Source organism: Rhinolophus sinicus, chromosome 12 (assembly GCF_057876585.1).
Source record: "Rhinolophus sinicus isolate RSI-liver-muscle chromosome 12, RSI-T2T, whole genome shotgun sequence".
Taxonomy (NCBI): Eukaryota; Metazoa; Chordata; class Mammalia; order Chiroptera; family Rhinolophidae; genus Rhinolophus; species Rhinolophus sinicus.
In genome coordinates this window covers 22,245,153-22,263,600 of record NC_142512.1, presented here as the reverse complement: position 1 = coordinate 22,263,600, position 18,448 = coordinate 22,245,153, and the positions used below count along the sequence as shown (strand labels likewise).

The window sequence follows — 18,448 nt, the reverse complement described above, 5'->3', positions numbered from 1 at the left end:
ATGTCACTATGCCCCGCCCCCACCACTCTAATATTATACGCGCCGCCCGCCATTTTGTCTCCAGTGTCTCGTTTGCAGTCGGTAGTGTTGGAGGAAGCGTGTTGGTCCGTAGGCGAGAGGCAGGGACCAGGGTCTATTGTCTGTGTTTGACTCCGTAGTTAGGTCCGAGGCCTTCCAGAGCTTTCCCGGGGCAGTCGGCAGAGGTCGCCGCGACCGCCCCCGCCCCTCCCAGCCGTCCCTGGGACCGGGAGGGACCGAGCCCGTGTCACGCCCCTCAGCACTCGCCGCTCCCTTCTCTGTCGTTGCGACCGCATCGCGCCCCCGGAATCAGACGGTGCCCCATAGATGGCCAGCTTTCCTCCGAGGGTCAACGAGAAAGAGATCGGTGAGGAATGGGACGGTGGGTGAGGGGTGCTGGGGCGCGCAGGGGCTCCGGAGAGGCTGGGAATCCCCGCAGGAGGCTCAGGAGGAAACGTCTCCGAGTCTGAGACGAGTCGGGTGAGCCCGGGCCAAACGCTGGAGCGAACAGGAAGGAAGCGGCCCCGCGGGTTGGTGTCGCCGAGGGGTGAATGGGATCATCACTGGTGCAGCGCCTCCCGTGCGCCTGGCTCCGAGGGGGGCAGTGCGCAGATCGTAGGGTCGAGGGGAACCTGAGCGCCCAGTAGCGAGGGCCCCAGTGACTTTGTGGCCTGGGGCAGACATTCATCCCTTGAGAACCGAGTTTCCTCCTCGGAGGCCCACGCGGGGCCATTATCTTGGGGTTTTTCTTGGCTCGGCGGCTGGGACGCCGAGTGGACCGGGGAGTGGGCAAGTCTCAGGGACTCGTTAAGTTTACGATACGAGAAGTAAACTTGTGTGTTCTGAGCTGCAAGGAAAGGAGGGGTCCTCATGTACACCCACCACTCTTTAAGAAGAAAGGCTCCCAAAGAGGTGCCATCAGCCTGGGAAAGGCAATATTTTAAAAAATGCTACGGTGTAAAGAAAGGCAGTGGTTCAGGGGAGGAGACTCAATTATCTTTCATACACAGAGGCGCAGGGAGGAAGCAGAGTGGTTGGGTGGAGTTGACAGAAGAGAAGCTGTAGTAAAGAAGAGCAGACTCTGAAAAGGCTAGGAACTGGTTGAGTGACTAGCTCTGCCATGCTGCAGGCAGGGCAATAATAGATTTTGAAGGTTGTGTGCCAAGACCCACCTACTCAGTGACTCAGTTTAAAAAGCACCTCATATTATTTAAATCCTCTCTTAAGGTAAAATAACTGGAACAGCTTTTGGAGTTGGGAGTGCTGTGCATTGATAGATAGATGTACTTAGTAAACGTTGACCTTACCAAGTCATCGTGCTATACAATGTAAATATATATATACAGTATATTTTTAAAAAATAAAGTAGATTTGGCATCCCCCCCAAAAGAAACCCCAACACTGAACTTACTGTGTTAATTACATGAAAATTGGAGGTGGCTGCTGAGTAGAGAGCCTTTGCATTTCCCTGTTCTTCAACTAAACGTGTGCCTTTACTGAATACATGGAGGAGGTATTTATAGAGAAAGGGAGAAGCTGAGGTAGCCTAAACCCGGCTGTCCTGTATTGTGGGTGAATTTTATCTAGAGACAGCTATCTTAGAATTCTGGGGTTTATGTCTCTTAGGGATAAGGTTGAATGGCAGGTTAGGAAGGGACTTGAACCCTAATTTTAAGAACTATTTTAAACATACAGGGAAAACAAAACTCATGTCCAGTTTTTCTTTGAACTGTAAGACTAGTAAGTACATCCTAAAGTGGAGCATAGAACTCAAAGGCTCTGATTCTCAGTCCAGTGGGGGTTTTCTTTAACCCCTACTACACAGTGTCACAGATGCGTGATCTGCCTTTCATTTATCTGTTTTTACGTCATCTTGTGAACCATTTTGAAAACTTCAGTCCTCTCTTCCAAGCGATAGAGCTTCTTAGCATACCTGCAGTAAGGTATAACCAGCCACTAAGTGGCCTTTTTAATTTAAAATTTTTTCACATATTTAGGTCTCAGTGTTATTTCATGGATATAGTAGTTACTAGGCACTTGCCTTGGCCTTTTCTAACCTTTTTTTTTCAAGTATCATTCGGATACAAGGTTAAACAGTAATAATATCTGTGTAGTTTTGTATCCATCACTAAGGACTTACTTTTTCCCTTCTTTCTTAGGTATTATAGCTGTTTAATTTCTCCAGTACATCCCGAAAGAGAAGAGATAAGATTTCATGAGTAATTAAAGAAATTCAAGTGAGGGAGTTACTGCCTTGAGCTACTGCCCTCTTTCACAAGACAGTCGCAGAGCCTCCCTTTCTGGTTATGAAATTGCAGGGAGGAATGTGAAGAAGGAGCTAAATCTGGTTTGCTTGGTTCAGCAGTGGCTCAGATGATGTGTTACTACTGTACAGACATTAATAATGGAGTGTTGTATCTATGGCTGAGTTTCTGTGGCAGGCAGCCTTTCACTTATACAAGGTCTTTAAATCTTAACATTTCTTAAAATACTAACATTAAACAGTTGCAGGTAATGTGATAAAGATTTAACTTGCAAAAAAAATATTTTTTCAAAGCACGTCATTATAAACCTTGTGCTAGTTTATAATATTGTACCAGTAAGTATTTAAATGAGTGCTTAAATCCATTTGATTCAAGTGAGATCATTTGATATTCCTGTTAACAAGCAAAGAAACACAAGGTAGTTATTAATACGATACTTCTAACAGTATTTATTTGGAGTTTTTTTTTTTATAGTGGCCCCATTTCTCAAATTTATATTTGAGAATAAATTAGCTTATAATTTTGTGGTCTTTATTATTTAAATCAGCTTGCATTTTTCAGTTGAATTTTAAAAGTTGCTTCCCTTATTTAAGAGCTTTGATTTTTTTTTTCTCCTCCTAAAATTCGTGGATTTAAAAGATAGATGTAGTTAAACAGGAACCCAAGTTTAAAAAAAAAAAAAAATAGATTGAAGCAGGGGTTGCAAGTTCAGGGGCCTGACACGTAGACCCCTAGTGAAATGACCATGTAAGACTGTGGGCTTAGAGGAGTGTAAGGAAACACGGAGCAGCAAGCCTTTTCAAAAATGATTTGTATATTTAAAAACTCATTATGCAGGCATATGAGGGTCACTGGTTTGTAAACTTTGTATGAAGAAAGTCATGTTACTGCCAGTGTTAATACCAGTGTCATCATATGCTGCATTAATATAAGTGAGGTGGAGCTAGCTGAGGGGTTCTGCTGTTTTGATTAAGCTACACCTGAAGTATTGTGTTTAGTTCTGGGTGCCACTTTTTTGAGGGCCATTACTGACTGGAGTTTATCCGGAAAAGTGTGATGAAGGTAAGATGGGGGATGGACTCGAAACCATGTAATCTAAGGAATGACTGAAAGGACTACAGATTTTAGCTTGTGAAAACATTTAGTTGATGATGTCATGGCATCTTCAATATGCTCGTATGAATGTCATATGAGAGCAGGATTGTGCTTATTCTCTTATGTCAGAATCAGGACTGCGTGGGTGGAGTGACAAGGAAGGAGATTTTGAGTTATCAAAAGGAAAATTTCTGATAATCTCAGTTACACCAAATTAGAATGAGCCTTATTAGATATTCATATTTATGAATATCATTAGAAAAAAAGGTCTCAGCTCTGTTACCATAGCTTATTTATTAATGTATCAAAGAATTGGGCAATGAGGGCGGCCGGATGGCTCAGTTGGTTGGAGCCGGTTCAATTCCCCCATGGGATGGTGGGCTGCGCCCCCTGCAACTAAAGACTGAAAATGGCAACTGGACTTGGAGCTGCACCCTCCACAACTAGATTGAAGGACAACGACTTGGAGCTGATGGGCACTCTCCCCTAATGTTCCCCAATAAAACAAAAAGAATTGGGCAATGACGTATTTAAGAATGGGAGCTTATACACGTGCTTTCATATTTGTTCAGTAACTATTTACTGAGCATCTGTCATATGCCAGGTGCTATACTAGCTGTTGATGGAGCACACATCGAGCCTGGAAGTGTCACTGAACGAGTACATTTTGAGGGTTTGTGTATATACATCTGCCCTAGCAATGGGAGTATAAGTGGTTCTTATCTGAACTGCAATACATAGACTATATCGAAGTTTAGGTGTTAGAAAGTTTAAGCCAAAAACATGAAAATACGCTAGCAATAATCAGATAACTGACCACAAAATAGATAAGAGGGAAACTAAACTTGACAATAATTTATAACTAAAAAGGAAAAACAGCAAAATTTAAAATCAAGAACAACCCAAGACAGCATTGGTGATACACTTATAAAGAAAATCCTTTCCCAGAATTGAGGAAATTTCAGTTGAGTTCGCATGCACACATGTACAGCAGGAACTTGTTCACGCTTGTTGAACAGAGAAAAAATTCTCTGTACACTCTGTTAATATACCAGCTTTTATTATGAGTGCTAAATTTAAGTACTCTTAATGAAACTTGTATGGAATTGTCTTATTACTTCTTTAGAAATTACTCAATAGAGTTGAGTGAGTCCCAAAGTAATAAGGAGGCAGTCTCAGATTCATTGCTGGTTATATGTTATATCCTGTATTTTTATTTTTCCTTTTAGCGAGATCACGTACTATAGGTGAACTTTTAGCGCCAGCAGCTCCTTTTGACAAGAAATGTGGTCGTGAAAATTGGACTGTTGCTTTTGCTCCAGATGGTTCGTACTTTGCTTGGTCCCAGGGACATCGTACAGTAAAGCTTGTTCCGTGGTCCCAGTGCCTTAAGAACTTGTAAGACTCTTCTTTTTTTGTATTTTGTGTCTGTTTGTAGAATTTCCTGTTTTCTCTGTGTGGAGTAAATGTCCAAAGATTTTGATATTTAAGTTTTTCCTTTCTAGAGCGTTGTAAATGGGTTTTATCAAAAGCTGAATATATTATTGGAAAATTTGTGGGAAGAGTTGTCTGGCCTTATACTTTATAGAACACTTTCTCAGATACTTTTGTGTCTTTAAGTGTTTCTGTGTATTAAAAGGCAGATTGTGTCTTATTGTGTTGTGCCAGGTCAGGTGACCTATGTTATGTGACACTTTTTGGACTTCACAACATTTTATTAGATAACAGTGGTGCACAGATTATGTAATTAATTTTTATGTACTTACTTGGGTTCAATTGAGTTGGAATATTTGTTGAAAGTTTTTCTAAAATGCATCATGCTAAATTTAATCTTTCCCTGCTTTTTGTGTCTGTTCTATCTTTGTGGGTATATTTATTAATGTCCTTATTACATAATACTTGAGGTCTAGAAAGTATGGGAAATTACTGATTATGGGATTTTTTGAAGGTAATTTTCTGGTGTCAGCTTCACAATATCTTAAGTTCTTGAGTTTTTTGTTTTTTGCTTGTTTATACTTTAGGTTAATTAAAGGAGTCCTAATGGATATAGTGGTTTTGAGGAATATTTTGAAACAAATTATAAATTATTTTATTGTTGAACTTACTCTCTTTTTCAGCCACTGAGAATACCTTTTGATCTGAATTTATTTGGTCATGTCCTCATAGCTAATAGCAACTTTTCCCCTTCCCATTTGTAAGACTGATTGTTACTTAGTATCACTTTAATATTGAGGTTATTTTAACAAACATTTAACATTTCATATCCACAGGAATCTACAGTAATAATAACTAGATCTCAATCTGCTCCTTTCCCCCACCAGTCTCTTGCATGGCACCAAGAATATCACTAATTCAAGCAGTTTGAGACTGTCAAGACAAAATAGTGATGGTGCTCAGAAAAATAAGCCTCGTGAACATATTATAGACTGTGGTGATATAGTCTGGAGTCTTGCTTTTGGATCTTCAGTTCCAGAAAAACAGAGTCGCTGTGTAAATATAGAATGGCATCGATTCAGATTTGGACAAGATCAACTACTCCTTGCCACGGGGTTAAACAATGGGCGTATCAAAATATGGGATGCATATACAGGTATGGAGTCATAGTTTTAAAAGCAAACTTGATTGTTTTATGATGTAGGGCATTGCTCATAGTGAGTAGGATATATGATTTGAGGATTTTAACTTCACCGAAAAGCAAGAATTGGTGCTATGAATGTGTCTTTATAATTGGCCTGAATAGCATCTTCAGCTATGGTTTTAATTTAGGGTAATAGAGTTCACACTGCTTGATCACTCTTCAGAGACTATTACAGCAGGAAGCGCTTGTCTAAGGAATGTTTAATTATCACTTACAACTAGCAATTTAGTTTATGACTCAAATAGCAAGGTATTTTATTATGTAGTTTTCAGTTACTGATAGCGGGTTTCAAAGCTAATTTGGTTTTCAACAATCATTATCTAACCTTTGGAAGGTTTTAGTGAAATTTTATCTAAAGTTTAAATAGGATTAGAAGTTAAATTTTTGGGGGATTTAAAAGTAAATGTGTTGCTCGCTACCTAAAACCGTTTCTGGCTGATGTATGTATGTACTCAAAAAATAGAAGGATTTTTTTAAATGAGCATTAAGACAGTATGTAAATTAGAACACAGCAAGTGATACTAACATTGAGTGGGAATAATGAGTTGTTAAATTTGATTGGATTCTTGAAAAAAATTTAAGATCAGCACATAGATTTTCACAGATAACAGTACTCTTATAATATTAGATGAATAAAGTACTTTTTTTTTCACTAAGGTTGTGTTTGAAACTTCAGGTTGCAGGCTAACATGTATCTTTGGGCGAGTTTGGCAGTCCATTAGTAATCTAAAGCCAAGGAAGAGAAAAGGAAAATTTTGATTTTGTATTTTAAAATCATACTGTACAAAGATTTAAAACTGATAATATTGTAGGTTTTCTTGATACTAAATTAACTTGATGCAGGAGTTCGTGTACGTTTCAGGAATTCCCTTTTAATTTTGTCTAATAAATATAGGCTTTGTTATCCTGGAAATAATTCATTTTAAAATAGTATAAATAGTGAATCTTTAAAGGTAATAGTAGAAGCACTAATAAGTCATTTTACACTTGGTAAGCTGAGGAGGTGCCCAAGTATTTCTATTCATTATTGTTTTTTTTTAGTGGTGAGGAACATTATAAAAAAGAAGCTGATAAAAATTATTAATATTGTGTTATTTTCCCCCTTCCATTGCATTTAGGAAAACTCCTCCTTAACTTGGTAGATCATACTGAAGTGGTCAGAGATTTAACTTTTGCTCCAGATGGAAGCTTGATTCTAGTGTCAGCTTCAAGAGACAAAACTCTGAGAGTGTGGGACCTGAAAGATGACGGTATGTCTTTTTTCCAGACTGTGAAAAAGATTAGTTTCTTGATGTTGCTACTGAGAGGTATTGGGTTCACCTGGGGCATTTGACTTTAAAAGTAGTGTATGATCAAAGTTTCCTTTTCGCTGTTTAGTCCTTTGGTCCCTTTCCTTGTATAGATCAAACAAAACCATAAACGTGACCCAGAATAAGAGCTGCACATTCTCTAACAGCCTCAAGCTGGAGGTTGACAGGCTTGCTTAGGGGGAAGGTAGCTTAAATTGAAAGTTGTAGGAAGCAGACCCCTCAGATTTGGAGAATTGTTCCAGCTGATGGGTAGTCACCATTGTCTAATAAAATAATATGTTAATATTTCCAAACCATGAGAGACCTCTGCATTTTATCAGTTCTATGACTGCTCAGCTGTTGAGGGGTAAAGGAATCCCAACAGTTAAAACAGTTTGTTAATTAAATTTTTATATTCTTTTGCATATCAAATATACTTGCTTTCTCAACATATTTTCGGTTGTGTGCATATGTTTTAAGAATATAAACTCAGGAAAATGTAAGCTCCAAGAGAGTAGGGACCTTGTCTTATTCACAGCTATGTCCTCACTGCCTGGCATGTGGTAGGTATTTATTAAGTACATATATGTAAAACTAAGAGTTAAAATATGCTTAGCCACAATTGTGTGCTTTGGATATAAAACACAGGGACTTTGGAGTGGAACATAGTTATCAAAAAGGAAGAAGGTTGAAAAAGCATTTTTAAGCTAATCAAGTCTGAACCTTTTGGTGTTCCAGTTCAGTTCCTTCATTTGTTGAATAAAGTGATTAGACTAAAAGAATTCTGTCTTGTATAAGTGAACGGTCAGTAGACTTAAAGGGCCACATGGCAAATATTTTCGGCTTATGGACCATGCTGTCTGTACAGCATAAACAAACAGCCATGATTGGTTCCAATAAAACTATAGTTACAAAAATGAGCAACTGGTGTATATTGCCAACCCCTGTTATAGGTAAATCACTGCTATACAAGTTTGTAATTCTGCCGTTTTTGATTGATCCTTATTTGAAGTGGATTGATTCTAGGATTAACAGAGTTATTTCTTTTTGTTCAGGAAACATGATGAAAGTATTGAGGGGCCATCAGAACTGGGTATACAGCTGTGCATTCTCTCCTGACTCTTCCATGCTGTGTTCAGTGGGAGCCAGTAAAGCAGTATGTGTCAAAGTTCTTGTACATTTATTGTGAATTGGATTATAATGTGTGCATAATCATTTGAAATCTAAGTAACCTATTAAGATTTGCTCGGTGTCATGAATATCTTAAATGTTTTATTTCGTGATGGGGAAGAATTTGCATGAGGGAAATTAAATATAGTTATTGATTGTGAAGTGAGAAATTGGATTGCTTTTAGTTAGAGATAATATTCATAAAATAAGGGGTGTGTCAAACTTATTTTTTCTAAGATCTAGGAAGTTTATGTGCTATACAAGAGATCTAGTCCAAATGTTAAGACATTCCCTTGCTAATAATTTTCTTCTCTGTTGTTCTATTTTTTTTTTTTTTCTTTTGGTCCAGTTTGCTGTTTAAAAAGTTTTGAGTCCCAGCTGGTCCTGGACATTTAACTGAAAAAAAGTAACTTAAAAACCTAATAAGAATAAAAATAGCACTCATGTATGTCCTAGCGTGAATTATAGAAAAAATGTGATATGGTCTGCCTTACGCCAACAGGCATAGCATACCTATAGACAGATTAAGCATAAAGTGATTCTTAAGAGGGCTGTGCTTATTGATGAACTCTTTTAGTTGTCTGCCAGCTCTGAGTTAGTATGGTTAAAGAGATCTTACTAGCTTCGGATATTTATGCAAGTGGTTGAAGTCCAAATACATGTGATGATCACAATACACTTTGAAATAATGGGGGGGGCGGGGGGTGGTTAAAATGCATTTTATTTAGCCAAGAAGTATGTTAAAATGATAGTTGCAAATGTTGGAAGTTTAGAAAAAATAATTCAGTTCTTTAAAAATCATAAGAAGAACAAAGCTAGATGTTGACATTGCTATTTTAGGCTGTGTGTTTTCCATATGCTTCTTGCTTTCCCTGTCACAGGTGGTGGCAGCAATATTGGTGTGATTGAGGTTATGCTGGCACCACTCGCACACAAGCGCACAATGGTGTTAGCTGGGCAGAAAGAGTGGCATCTCTGGCTACCGGGCTGGGGGCGACCTTTACCATAGGATGAAGTAACCTTGCATTCGGCTGCAAGGTGTACTGTACGTACACAGGTGCTGGTCGATGTCCACTTTCTGCTTTTCTTTCTTTCTTTTTTTCTTTTTTAAAATAATTTCCCCCACAGTGGAACCCACTGACTCCTCCAAGTAAATTGATCTTCCAGTCTGATGGAATTGGGAGTCTGACAAGTGAAACCAATTTAATGTAATATAATTGACTTTCAGATGGTTTCTCTGTACTATTTTTTGGAATTCTTTGAGATGCTAGAGATTCTTAAGTCTGATCCGATTTAAAATTTGTATTTATTTTTCTTTGGAAGTAATATATTGTATCTGTGCAGAAAAAAATGTAGCCAAAAGGATTGCTTTCTCCCAAGAGGAGGAGAGGTTGTCTTACTAGGATTGTTATAAACTTCCAAGCTCACATTTAATATAACAGACTGCAGTAAACATTAGAATCTAACTTAAAGCTATTCTGCACAGTCTAATTACTGATTTTAGAATCTAAAACTATATGTGAACTTGTACTACAGTAATTTAAATGTTTTATATTTAAAATAAGTAATGATTGTGGTCAGTTTGGGAAAAATAAGACTAGCAAATCTTGATTCACAGAAATGTTGTTGTTAATTGTATTATTTTCGTAAATTAGCATTTTCATTTCGTAATGTGGTTTAACATCCTTGTTGTTTGCCAAAGAAATTTCATTTGGCTGTGAAAATTCTCTTTGCTTGCAGTATCTGTTTCTCTTCCTAGGCTCACGTTGGTGACCCAAGCCTTTTGTAAACAAGTGATTATCTCAAAGGGAGATGCCAATGGAGTAACAATTTGTTAACCTTACATTTTCTGTCTGTATATTTTTTAAAAATTTGGTAGTTTCTGGAAAAAAAAAAAATAGGGGGTTTGTAGTATTTAACCCTATTTATATCTGTATATTTTAGTTAATTAGTTTTTGGAATAAATGGATTTCAGTGTAACTTTGTGGTTAAATTGCACTGCCTTTTTAATGTTTAGGCTTATTTTTTAATTAACATTTAACAGAAACATTTGAAATAGAATTTGCATGTCTACTTTAATTAACGTAAAGACTGATTTTAATCTGACTATGACACTGAGCATATTCTTTTAATTATTTGTAATTTATAATGTTTAATTTAATATAATCTGAATTAAATTTAGCAGTTTTAGTTTAAGATGTGCCATTTTGTCCTGTGTGTATCTGAAAGAATCTATAACATTTGCCTTTTTATTGCAGGTTTTCCTTTGGAATATGGATAAATATACCATGATACGGAAACTAGAAGGACATCACCATGATGTTGTAGCTTGTGACTTTTCTCCTGATGGAGCATTACTGGCTACTGCATCTTATGATACTCGAGTATATATCTGGGATCCACATACTGGAGACATTCTGATGGAATTTGGGTGAGCATGAATTATTTTAGTCTGTAATTCATCTCTCGCTATCTGTATAGCTTTTAAAAAATTAACGTGAATGATTAGGGTGAAACGTAACACGTAAAACATAAAATTGCAGTCTATTGTAATTTAAAATTTCAGTATAATTTAAACCCTTGAATAATGCAAAGCTTTAGGTATAAGTTGTAAAAATAAATTGGGCTCTCTTGATACAGATCTTGCTATTTAACAGTACATGACTTTAGAAGTGGTAATTACATTTAGAGTTTCATGTTGGGGAAAAATAGTTAAAAGTAGAGTTGGACTTAATTTTAGTGTCTTAACCCACGTTGTAAAAAAGAGATTAGTAATACTTTTCGGGTCCCTTTGGTATAATTTGGATATATCGGCTCTTAAGTCTTCTTAGTTGTGTTTATTAAGGCCACTTTAAACATTACTCAAAGACAGATGTACTTTGTACCTGGATGGTTCTGTTTCTTGAGCTCTCATTTCCACTGAAAACATGTATTTTGACCTCAGGCACCTGTTTCCCCCACCTACTCCAATATTTGCTGGAGGAGCAAATGACCGATGGGTACGATCTGTATCTTTTAGTCATGATGGACTGCATATTGCAAGCCTTGCTGATGATAAGTAAGTATGTGAATTACAATTTGACCTATTGTCATTTAAAGATTTCCTTTCACTTACTTAATGAAAACATTCTTAAGACTAAAAAAAAACAAAAACAAAAAAAAAAGCCTTTCTAGACAAGACGTGGTGTGTCTTAAAGACTATTGAATTAAACAGTATCCATGTAAACTAAAGATAATGTGTGCCATTCCCTGTGTTCTTTGTTAACTAGTTTAGGCAAACTGGGTAGATTTTTCATTAGCTTTTAGCCTAGCTCAGATTTTTTCAGTAATATCTTAACAAAAGGTGAAGCAAAAGGACATTTGCAAAATGAAATAAATAGTAAAAAATAATTTGTACCTTCTGCATTTGAGACTACAAGATGAAATGTCACATGAGTGAGATGTGTTGCTTATTGGTAAGAAGCAGAAACAAGATGTAGCCATTCCATTTTCTCATGCTTTTATCACAGTGTGAACGATATAGTGTAAGAAATTTGGTCACAGTAATTCAGAAAGCAACTCGTTTTCATCTTTCTAGAATGTTAGCAAATGTACAGGGAGAATTCTTTTTTATTTGCCAGAAATCATTGTTTTTCCTTTTGCTCAGATCGATTCTGAATGTCAGTTCTTTGCCATTCCTACACACACTTTACCTAGAGGAAAAGGCTTCATAAATGTCTTGGAAAGAGAGTAAAACAGATCAGATGTGATTGGGTTTTAAGTGTAAGAAAGTAAGGAGAAAGCTTTTGGTTGTGAATATATATCTGAACTAGGAAGGGTGAGGCAGACATGCATTATAGTTTCTTAAGTGTTAGTTGATCCAAGTTACCAATTGGTACAGACTATAAAGTAAGTACTTTATAGAGCAAGTTACAGTACTTGCTTGCTGCAGTGATTCGTATGTGTATGTATTTTGTGCCTCAGAACACAGTGGCATTTCTTTCTCAATTTTAAAAGTTGTTTCTACCATAAATTTCCCACTAGATACTTACTGGACAATTTATTTCCTTTCTAGGATGGTGAGATTCTGGAGAATTGATGAGGATTATCCAGTACAAGTTGCATCTTTGAGCAATGGTCTTTGCTGTGCCTTTTCTACTGATGGCAGTGTTTTAGCTGCTGGGTAAATATAGATTTTTCTGGGGTTTTTTTAAGTGACAATTTAAGGTAGCTTTTAGTCAAAGCAGCCAGTATTTATTGTTAGTAAATCTTCCACCAGCACTCTTTATAATACTATTACTTTGTCATAGAGATCATTGGTTAAGAAAATGTAGGTTTTAATGTGCAGTTTGTGACTCTTATACACAACATTGGATGTTAGTTTGAACTGTCCCATGTTGAAATACATGTACTTGGGTAACTGACCTTGTGATTTTTTTGGTTTCTGAATAGGACCCATGATGGCAGTGTGTATTTTTGGGCTACTCCAAGGCAGATCCCTAGCCTTCAACATTTATGTCGCATGTCAATCCGGAGAGTGATGCCCACCCAAGAAGTCCAGGAGCTGCCGATTCCTTCTAAAGTACTGGAGTTTCTCTCCTATCGTATTTAGAGGACTCTGCCTTCCCTAGTGGTAGGGACTGACAGAGCACACATCACACAAACCTCAAGCTTTACTGACTTCAAGTATCTGTTTTTCAAGGTTTAGAAGATTTATTTAATTTGATACATTCTTGTACTACATTTTGATCAGTTGAGCTTTTAAAATATTATTTATAGACTATAGGAGAAATATTTCTGAACATATCACATGTAAATTTTTTTTAAAAACTTAACTGTGAAAACATACATACATGTACATATTTAGATATAAGCTGCTATGTGTTGAATGGACCCTTCTGCTTTTCTAAGTTTTAGTTCCAACATGTATATATTGCTTCAATAGAGCCACAGTATGTATCTTTGCTGTAAAGTGGAAAGAATTTTTTTTTATTCTGGGACACTGAGTTTAGATGGTAAATATTGACTTAAAACTGAATTGCCTCATACAAAATGTGCGTTTTGGGGGGTGGGGGGGAGAGTCAGACAACTGACCTGCAAGTAAAACACAATTTTTATATAGGGAAAGGATTTTGCTTTCCTTAGGAATAACATCTGAGAGGTAGAGTCTGAATGTGACATTATTAAATTAAAAACAGAGCCAGGATATAACTAGAAAAAGGTTGTCTTTTTTTTTTTTCCTAGAACTACTGCTCCAGGCCTTAATTTTGGAAAGCAGCTTGCTACTTTAACCCCTGTGGTATAAAGTATTACAAATTTCAGTCAATTTGAAAATCCATCTACTGTATTATTACTAAATATTTTGTTGTTTGTATTAAGGGATAATTATTTTAAGACCATGGTATTTTGCCTTTTTTTTTTTTACACATGTATCCTGTTTCTGCAGGGGATAATATTGGTGACTTGCCAAAGAGAAGCAATACAGTATACCTGCTTTGCCTTCTGTTATTTATCTTACCTGCAGATATTAAGAATGTATGCATTATGTAAAATGCTTGATTATATATTTTTGTTGAGTTTTTTAATTAAAGACTTGTAAAAAAAAAAAACCCACTGTCTTCTGCAGAGTTTCTTAAATATGTTGGAAATTTTAATGCTTTTTGTCTGTCTCCATTGTAAGATTGATGGAGAACCATAAGCAAATTAAAAGCAAGAAAGGTAATGAAGAGGGGTGGCCGGTTATCTCAGCTGGTTAGAGCAAGGTGCTGATAACACCAAGGTTGCCGATTCGATCCCCTCATGGGCCACTGTGAGCTGTGCCCGCCTTAAAAAAAGAGAGAAAAGAAAGATAATGAAGAAATAGCACAAGTATAGGGCACTGCTTTAGAGTTAATACTTCGTGGATGCAACTTCTACATTGGTTTGTCCTGGGTGAACTGCTGCAGTACTGCTTACTTTTAAAACTCCAGAACAAAGGAAAATAACTACTGAACAAAAGAAAAATATGACCTTTTAGGGGAACTAACAGACTTAGAGTAAAGCTATCTGGTTAAAGTAGCCATACAAAAAATCTAGTGATGTGGGCTCTTTAAGGAGGCCAAAAAAAAGGGGAAAACTTTTATTAGCTGTGTGTGCTCTAGAAGACTTGATTGTTTCCACTAAGAAATTATTTGGAAGTTCTTACAAATTTGAAAGCCAGTAGAAAATTTGCCAAAGTTACTTTGTGAGAATCACCTATATTTTATAAAAAGAAGCACAGAAGCATCTTATCTTTAAATCTATTGTGATTTTTCTGCATTTTAGTTTGTAGTATATCTGCTTTATAATTTTAAAATAAGGTACATTACTTACTCTTCACACCATTAAATTACTCTCCAACCAACTTATCCTACCAAGTAAAAATAACATTTTTGGATGATATATTCTCTGAGAAGGCCAGAATTGCTTGCTACTTCTTCCTGTGAAAACCATAGTTCCAAGATGAAAGGAAGATTGCAGAATGTGAGTCAAGTAGAAACACGCTTACATTTTCCATTAGTCTGTTGGGAATAGGGTAATAACAAGATGGCAATATTTAGCCTGAGTGACCAAAGCAAAGGAAGGGGGGAAGGCATGGTTGGATTACTAACAGGTCAGATTCTAGCTCCATGATTTAAAAATGATGCTGCTGCTTTCTCTCTAGTCTTTCACAAGCATGTCATTTGGAAAACCAGCAGGAGGTCATTTCTGTACAGATTTGATTCCCTAGTTCAGTACCCCATAGGTCTGCATGCAAACATAGGAAAGTGCCTCTCACACTCAGCAGCCAAACTTTTCACAATTTCAAATGATTTAAAGTGATTTCAAATGACTAAGCCCTATAACTTGATCTTAGGTTGGCAAACCTTAAATTTATGATCCTTGAAATTCCCTGCCTGCTTGTGATCGAGGCAAAGTTGGATTGAACTGGTTTGCACTGCCCTCAGGACAGCGAGACCAAAAAAGGCTGGACTCCACCAGAGCGTGCTTGTGGGTTGAGGCAGTGGTTCATGGATGCAGAGGACTTGGCCGTCAGCCAGCCAGCACAGGAATAAGAAACTACAAAGGATGAGAAGTAAAACACTGTCAGAAGCCAGAAACCCTAGAAACAGTGACTCCAACCTCCAGATGAATCAGAGTGAAGGTTTGTGGGTTACAAACATTTTGTCCAAGTAATTCTGACCAGGTTCTGGCCTAAGACATTTCATTTCAATTATAGAATGTATAGCTTTTAAACAAGATCTATCCTAGTTATATATGGATTTATTATTGTATGTCAGTTTCAAAATCACAGCTAAAGCATCAGTTGGGAGTACACTGGTTTTTTGTTTTTAAGTCCTCTCCCCTCAGAAGAAAGAGCTGTTGGTAGGAAACAATAAAATGCAACGTGGAGAGATGGTCATAACCTTGTCTATGTTTCTCTTAAGATGTTTGGGAGGAATGAAGACTAGTACACAATGGCAACCTCCCCTTTGCCCTGCAAAGCTTGCCTTTAGCCAAAAGCAAAACATTTGATCTGAAGTAGGTGCAAAGTGAGTTTATTATAGGTGGTTGAGTGGTTGGTTATGTGGTTGTGATTTGATATTACAGGTGGTTGAGTGGGTTGTGTGGTTCTGATTCAGTATTTATGTAGGCTTATTTTAACAGTTGAAGAGTCAGGAAAAAATGATTGAGGCTAGGATTGGGAAAGGAAAAACGATTTAATTCCATTTAGGTTAACTCGAGCATTATTTTCCCTATTAGAGACTACAACTATGATTATCCTTGTGGTTTCCCTTTTAGAGATAATGATAGAAATCTAGGAACTTTTTCCACCTGTAATACTGTACCACAGAGAAGTCTTCTGGTATAAAAGTAAATCCTAGACTTTGCTGAGGAAAAACTGGAATGCAATGAGGCTGGTGATAGGTATTTTTGTTTTGTTTTAAATAAGCCTGAAGCACTAAATGCTCTTTTTAAAAATTGTTCTCCAAAAATAGTGTAAACTGTAGAAATCTAATGTAAGTCAGCAAGTGAGAGATGAAATGACTTGTACTGAAGACAGATGAAGTGGCAACTCCAATAAGTTGTGTTATGTATATTATTCATAATGAAATGCTCTTACAGGAAAAAAAAAATGATATATGTTAAAAGATACCTGAGAAAGAGAAATGAGGCTAATATGGAAACTATAAAGACATACATTTGCACTAAGTGAGCCAAATACTAATACTTGGCTCTAAACTAACACAAAACGGAAAGCCCACCCAGTAAGTCATATGATTCAGAGTGTCTGTCTCACAGCAATTATGAGGAAACTCATAGTTAAAGCTTCCTATAGGACCAGCAGGAATGCTTCTTGAAAACTTAAATAGATGAAAGCTCTGCTAGATCACACAGACTGCCATTTTTTTGTATTCCTCAACCGTCTCCCCACCTCCAAGACCCCTAGGATGATTTGACAGGATTTACATACATTTCAAGTTCTCTCTTGAACGAGACCAGTTGAGCTTAGAAGAGAAACACCAAACATTCTTGCGGGCGTTGCAAAGGTCTGCAGCCCCAAGTTCAAGGTCCTCACCACCCTCTATGTTGTGACACAAGCCTATGTCACTTGTTTTACTCAATTTCACAACATGCCCAAATCTTGTAGATATTTATGACCTAGATGGCCTCTTTGGTGGCCACAGACAAGCTGCCTCAACCCGAGGTGGTCTCTCGCTCCTTGAATTCCATCAGTCTAATTTCCACACCACTTGGCCTTTCAAATATGCCCTTTGGGATTGCCCTTTGGCCTCACCCTTGGGCCAAGGGTGGTTCTCTCAGCCTTCTCTCATAGCACTCTGCCCTTGGCCAGCAGTTGGGTCTCGGTGACTGGTTGTTAGAGCCACAGAAAGATGAGAGACCAGCCCCAGTCAGCAGTCATGGAAGTACCCCCGGCTTGGTGAGTTTGGATTGGAGGCCCGGTGCCAGCCATCCAGCTTGTGCTGTGAGAAAGCAGCTACCTCAGACAGTCGAGGTCATGCTGCTCAGCGCCTGGCAAAGACCCAGCCTTCTAGGCTTGGCCTGTCTGGCTTCGGATCAAGAGGATATTCATATAGCAGGTTGGCCCCGTTTCTCACCCCAGGGCCTGTTGCCCAGAGGACTTTGCGTAAGTGCTGGCTGAGGCTGCAGTCCCGAGAAAGACTTGGGTGGTTGCTGGCTTGGTTGCATAACAGCTTGTAACTTGGGGAGCTGTGATATAAAGAAAAAGTGCCGTAATAATGCCTCCCCTACATGAATAGTGTTTGCTCTTGTTTCCTATATGCAGTGTTGGTACACGGTAGGCATTCAACATTTGTAACCACCACCATTTGCTGAGCAGTGGCCGTGTGCTCATGGCTATTCCTGGTGCTTCCTTCTCAGCAGCTCGGAAGTATTATCCCCGTTTTATAACTTTGGAGGTTTGGAGAGACCAGCTCACTCTTCAAGGTCATACAGCTAAGAAACAACATCTGGGATTTTAATTCCGGTCCCTCTGTTTCCGGAGCCCTGTTTGTCTCCCTAATGGCCATGGATGGGCACTAATACTTTAGGAAAGGCACTCAGTCACTGTCAGACTCCCAAATTAGTCCCTGCTTACGTCTTTGCCAACCCCCAAGGGTCATGCATGAGGGCATGCTTAACCTTTCCCAACATGCTCCACCTTTCAGCGAATTGTAGGAAAAACAACGCAGGTATGACTCCCGGTATAATTTAGCGATCAAAACCCACCCAGCCAAGAAAATGGCTATTGAGCTCTGTCTTTTCCCCACTGCCTGGGAAAATTACATTGGTTAATGTTTTTCTCTACATTGCTCTCCTTAGGAATTTGTCTTAGACAAATCATTTTTATTGCCCATCAGAACAACCCAACTCAGACAGGCTGAAGCAGGAAACAGCAAAACAGTCACTGGAGGTGAGAAAGTCAGGTGACCTCTCAGCTACTGGCTTTCAAGATCAACACGAGGTCGGGTTAC

General features: G+C 38.0%; 1 protein-coding gene across 1 annotated transcript; it reads left to right on the top strand.

Moving 5' to 3' along the window:
* The first annotated feature begins 67 nt into the window (after positions 1-67).
* WSB1 (WD repeat and SOCS box containing 1) lies at positions 68-14,062 on the top strand. The gene is made up of 9 exons (XM_019750722.3): positions 68-385; positions 4,607-4,775; positions 5,699-5,967; positions 7,134-7,265; positions 8,360-8,460; positions 10,733-10,905; positions 11,419-11,532; positions 12,529-12,636; positions 12,906-14,062. Exons 1-9 carry the CDS (start codon positions 346-348, stop codon positions 13,063-13,065), a joined length of 1,266 nt encoding a protein of 421 aa, XP_019606281.2. The 5' UTR covers positions 68-345; the 3' UTR covers positions 13,066-14,062.
* Positions 14,063-18,448: the final 4,386 nt, after the last annotated feature.

Excerpts from the sequence above, each read along its gene's own strand:
- WSB1 (XM_019750722.3), top strand. The coding sequence starts at position 346 with ATGGCCAGCTTTCCTCCGAGGGTCAACGAGAAAGAGATCG. Across the intron at positions 386-4,606 it reads GGTCAACGAGAAAGAGATCG|CGAGATCACGTACTATAGGT; the intron begins GTGAGGAATGGG and ends TTTTCCTTTTAG. Across the intron at positions 8,461-10,732 it reads CAGTGGGAGCCAGTAAAGCA|GTTTTCCTTTGGAATATGGA; the intron begins GTATGTGTCAAA and ends TTTTTATTGCAG.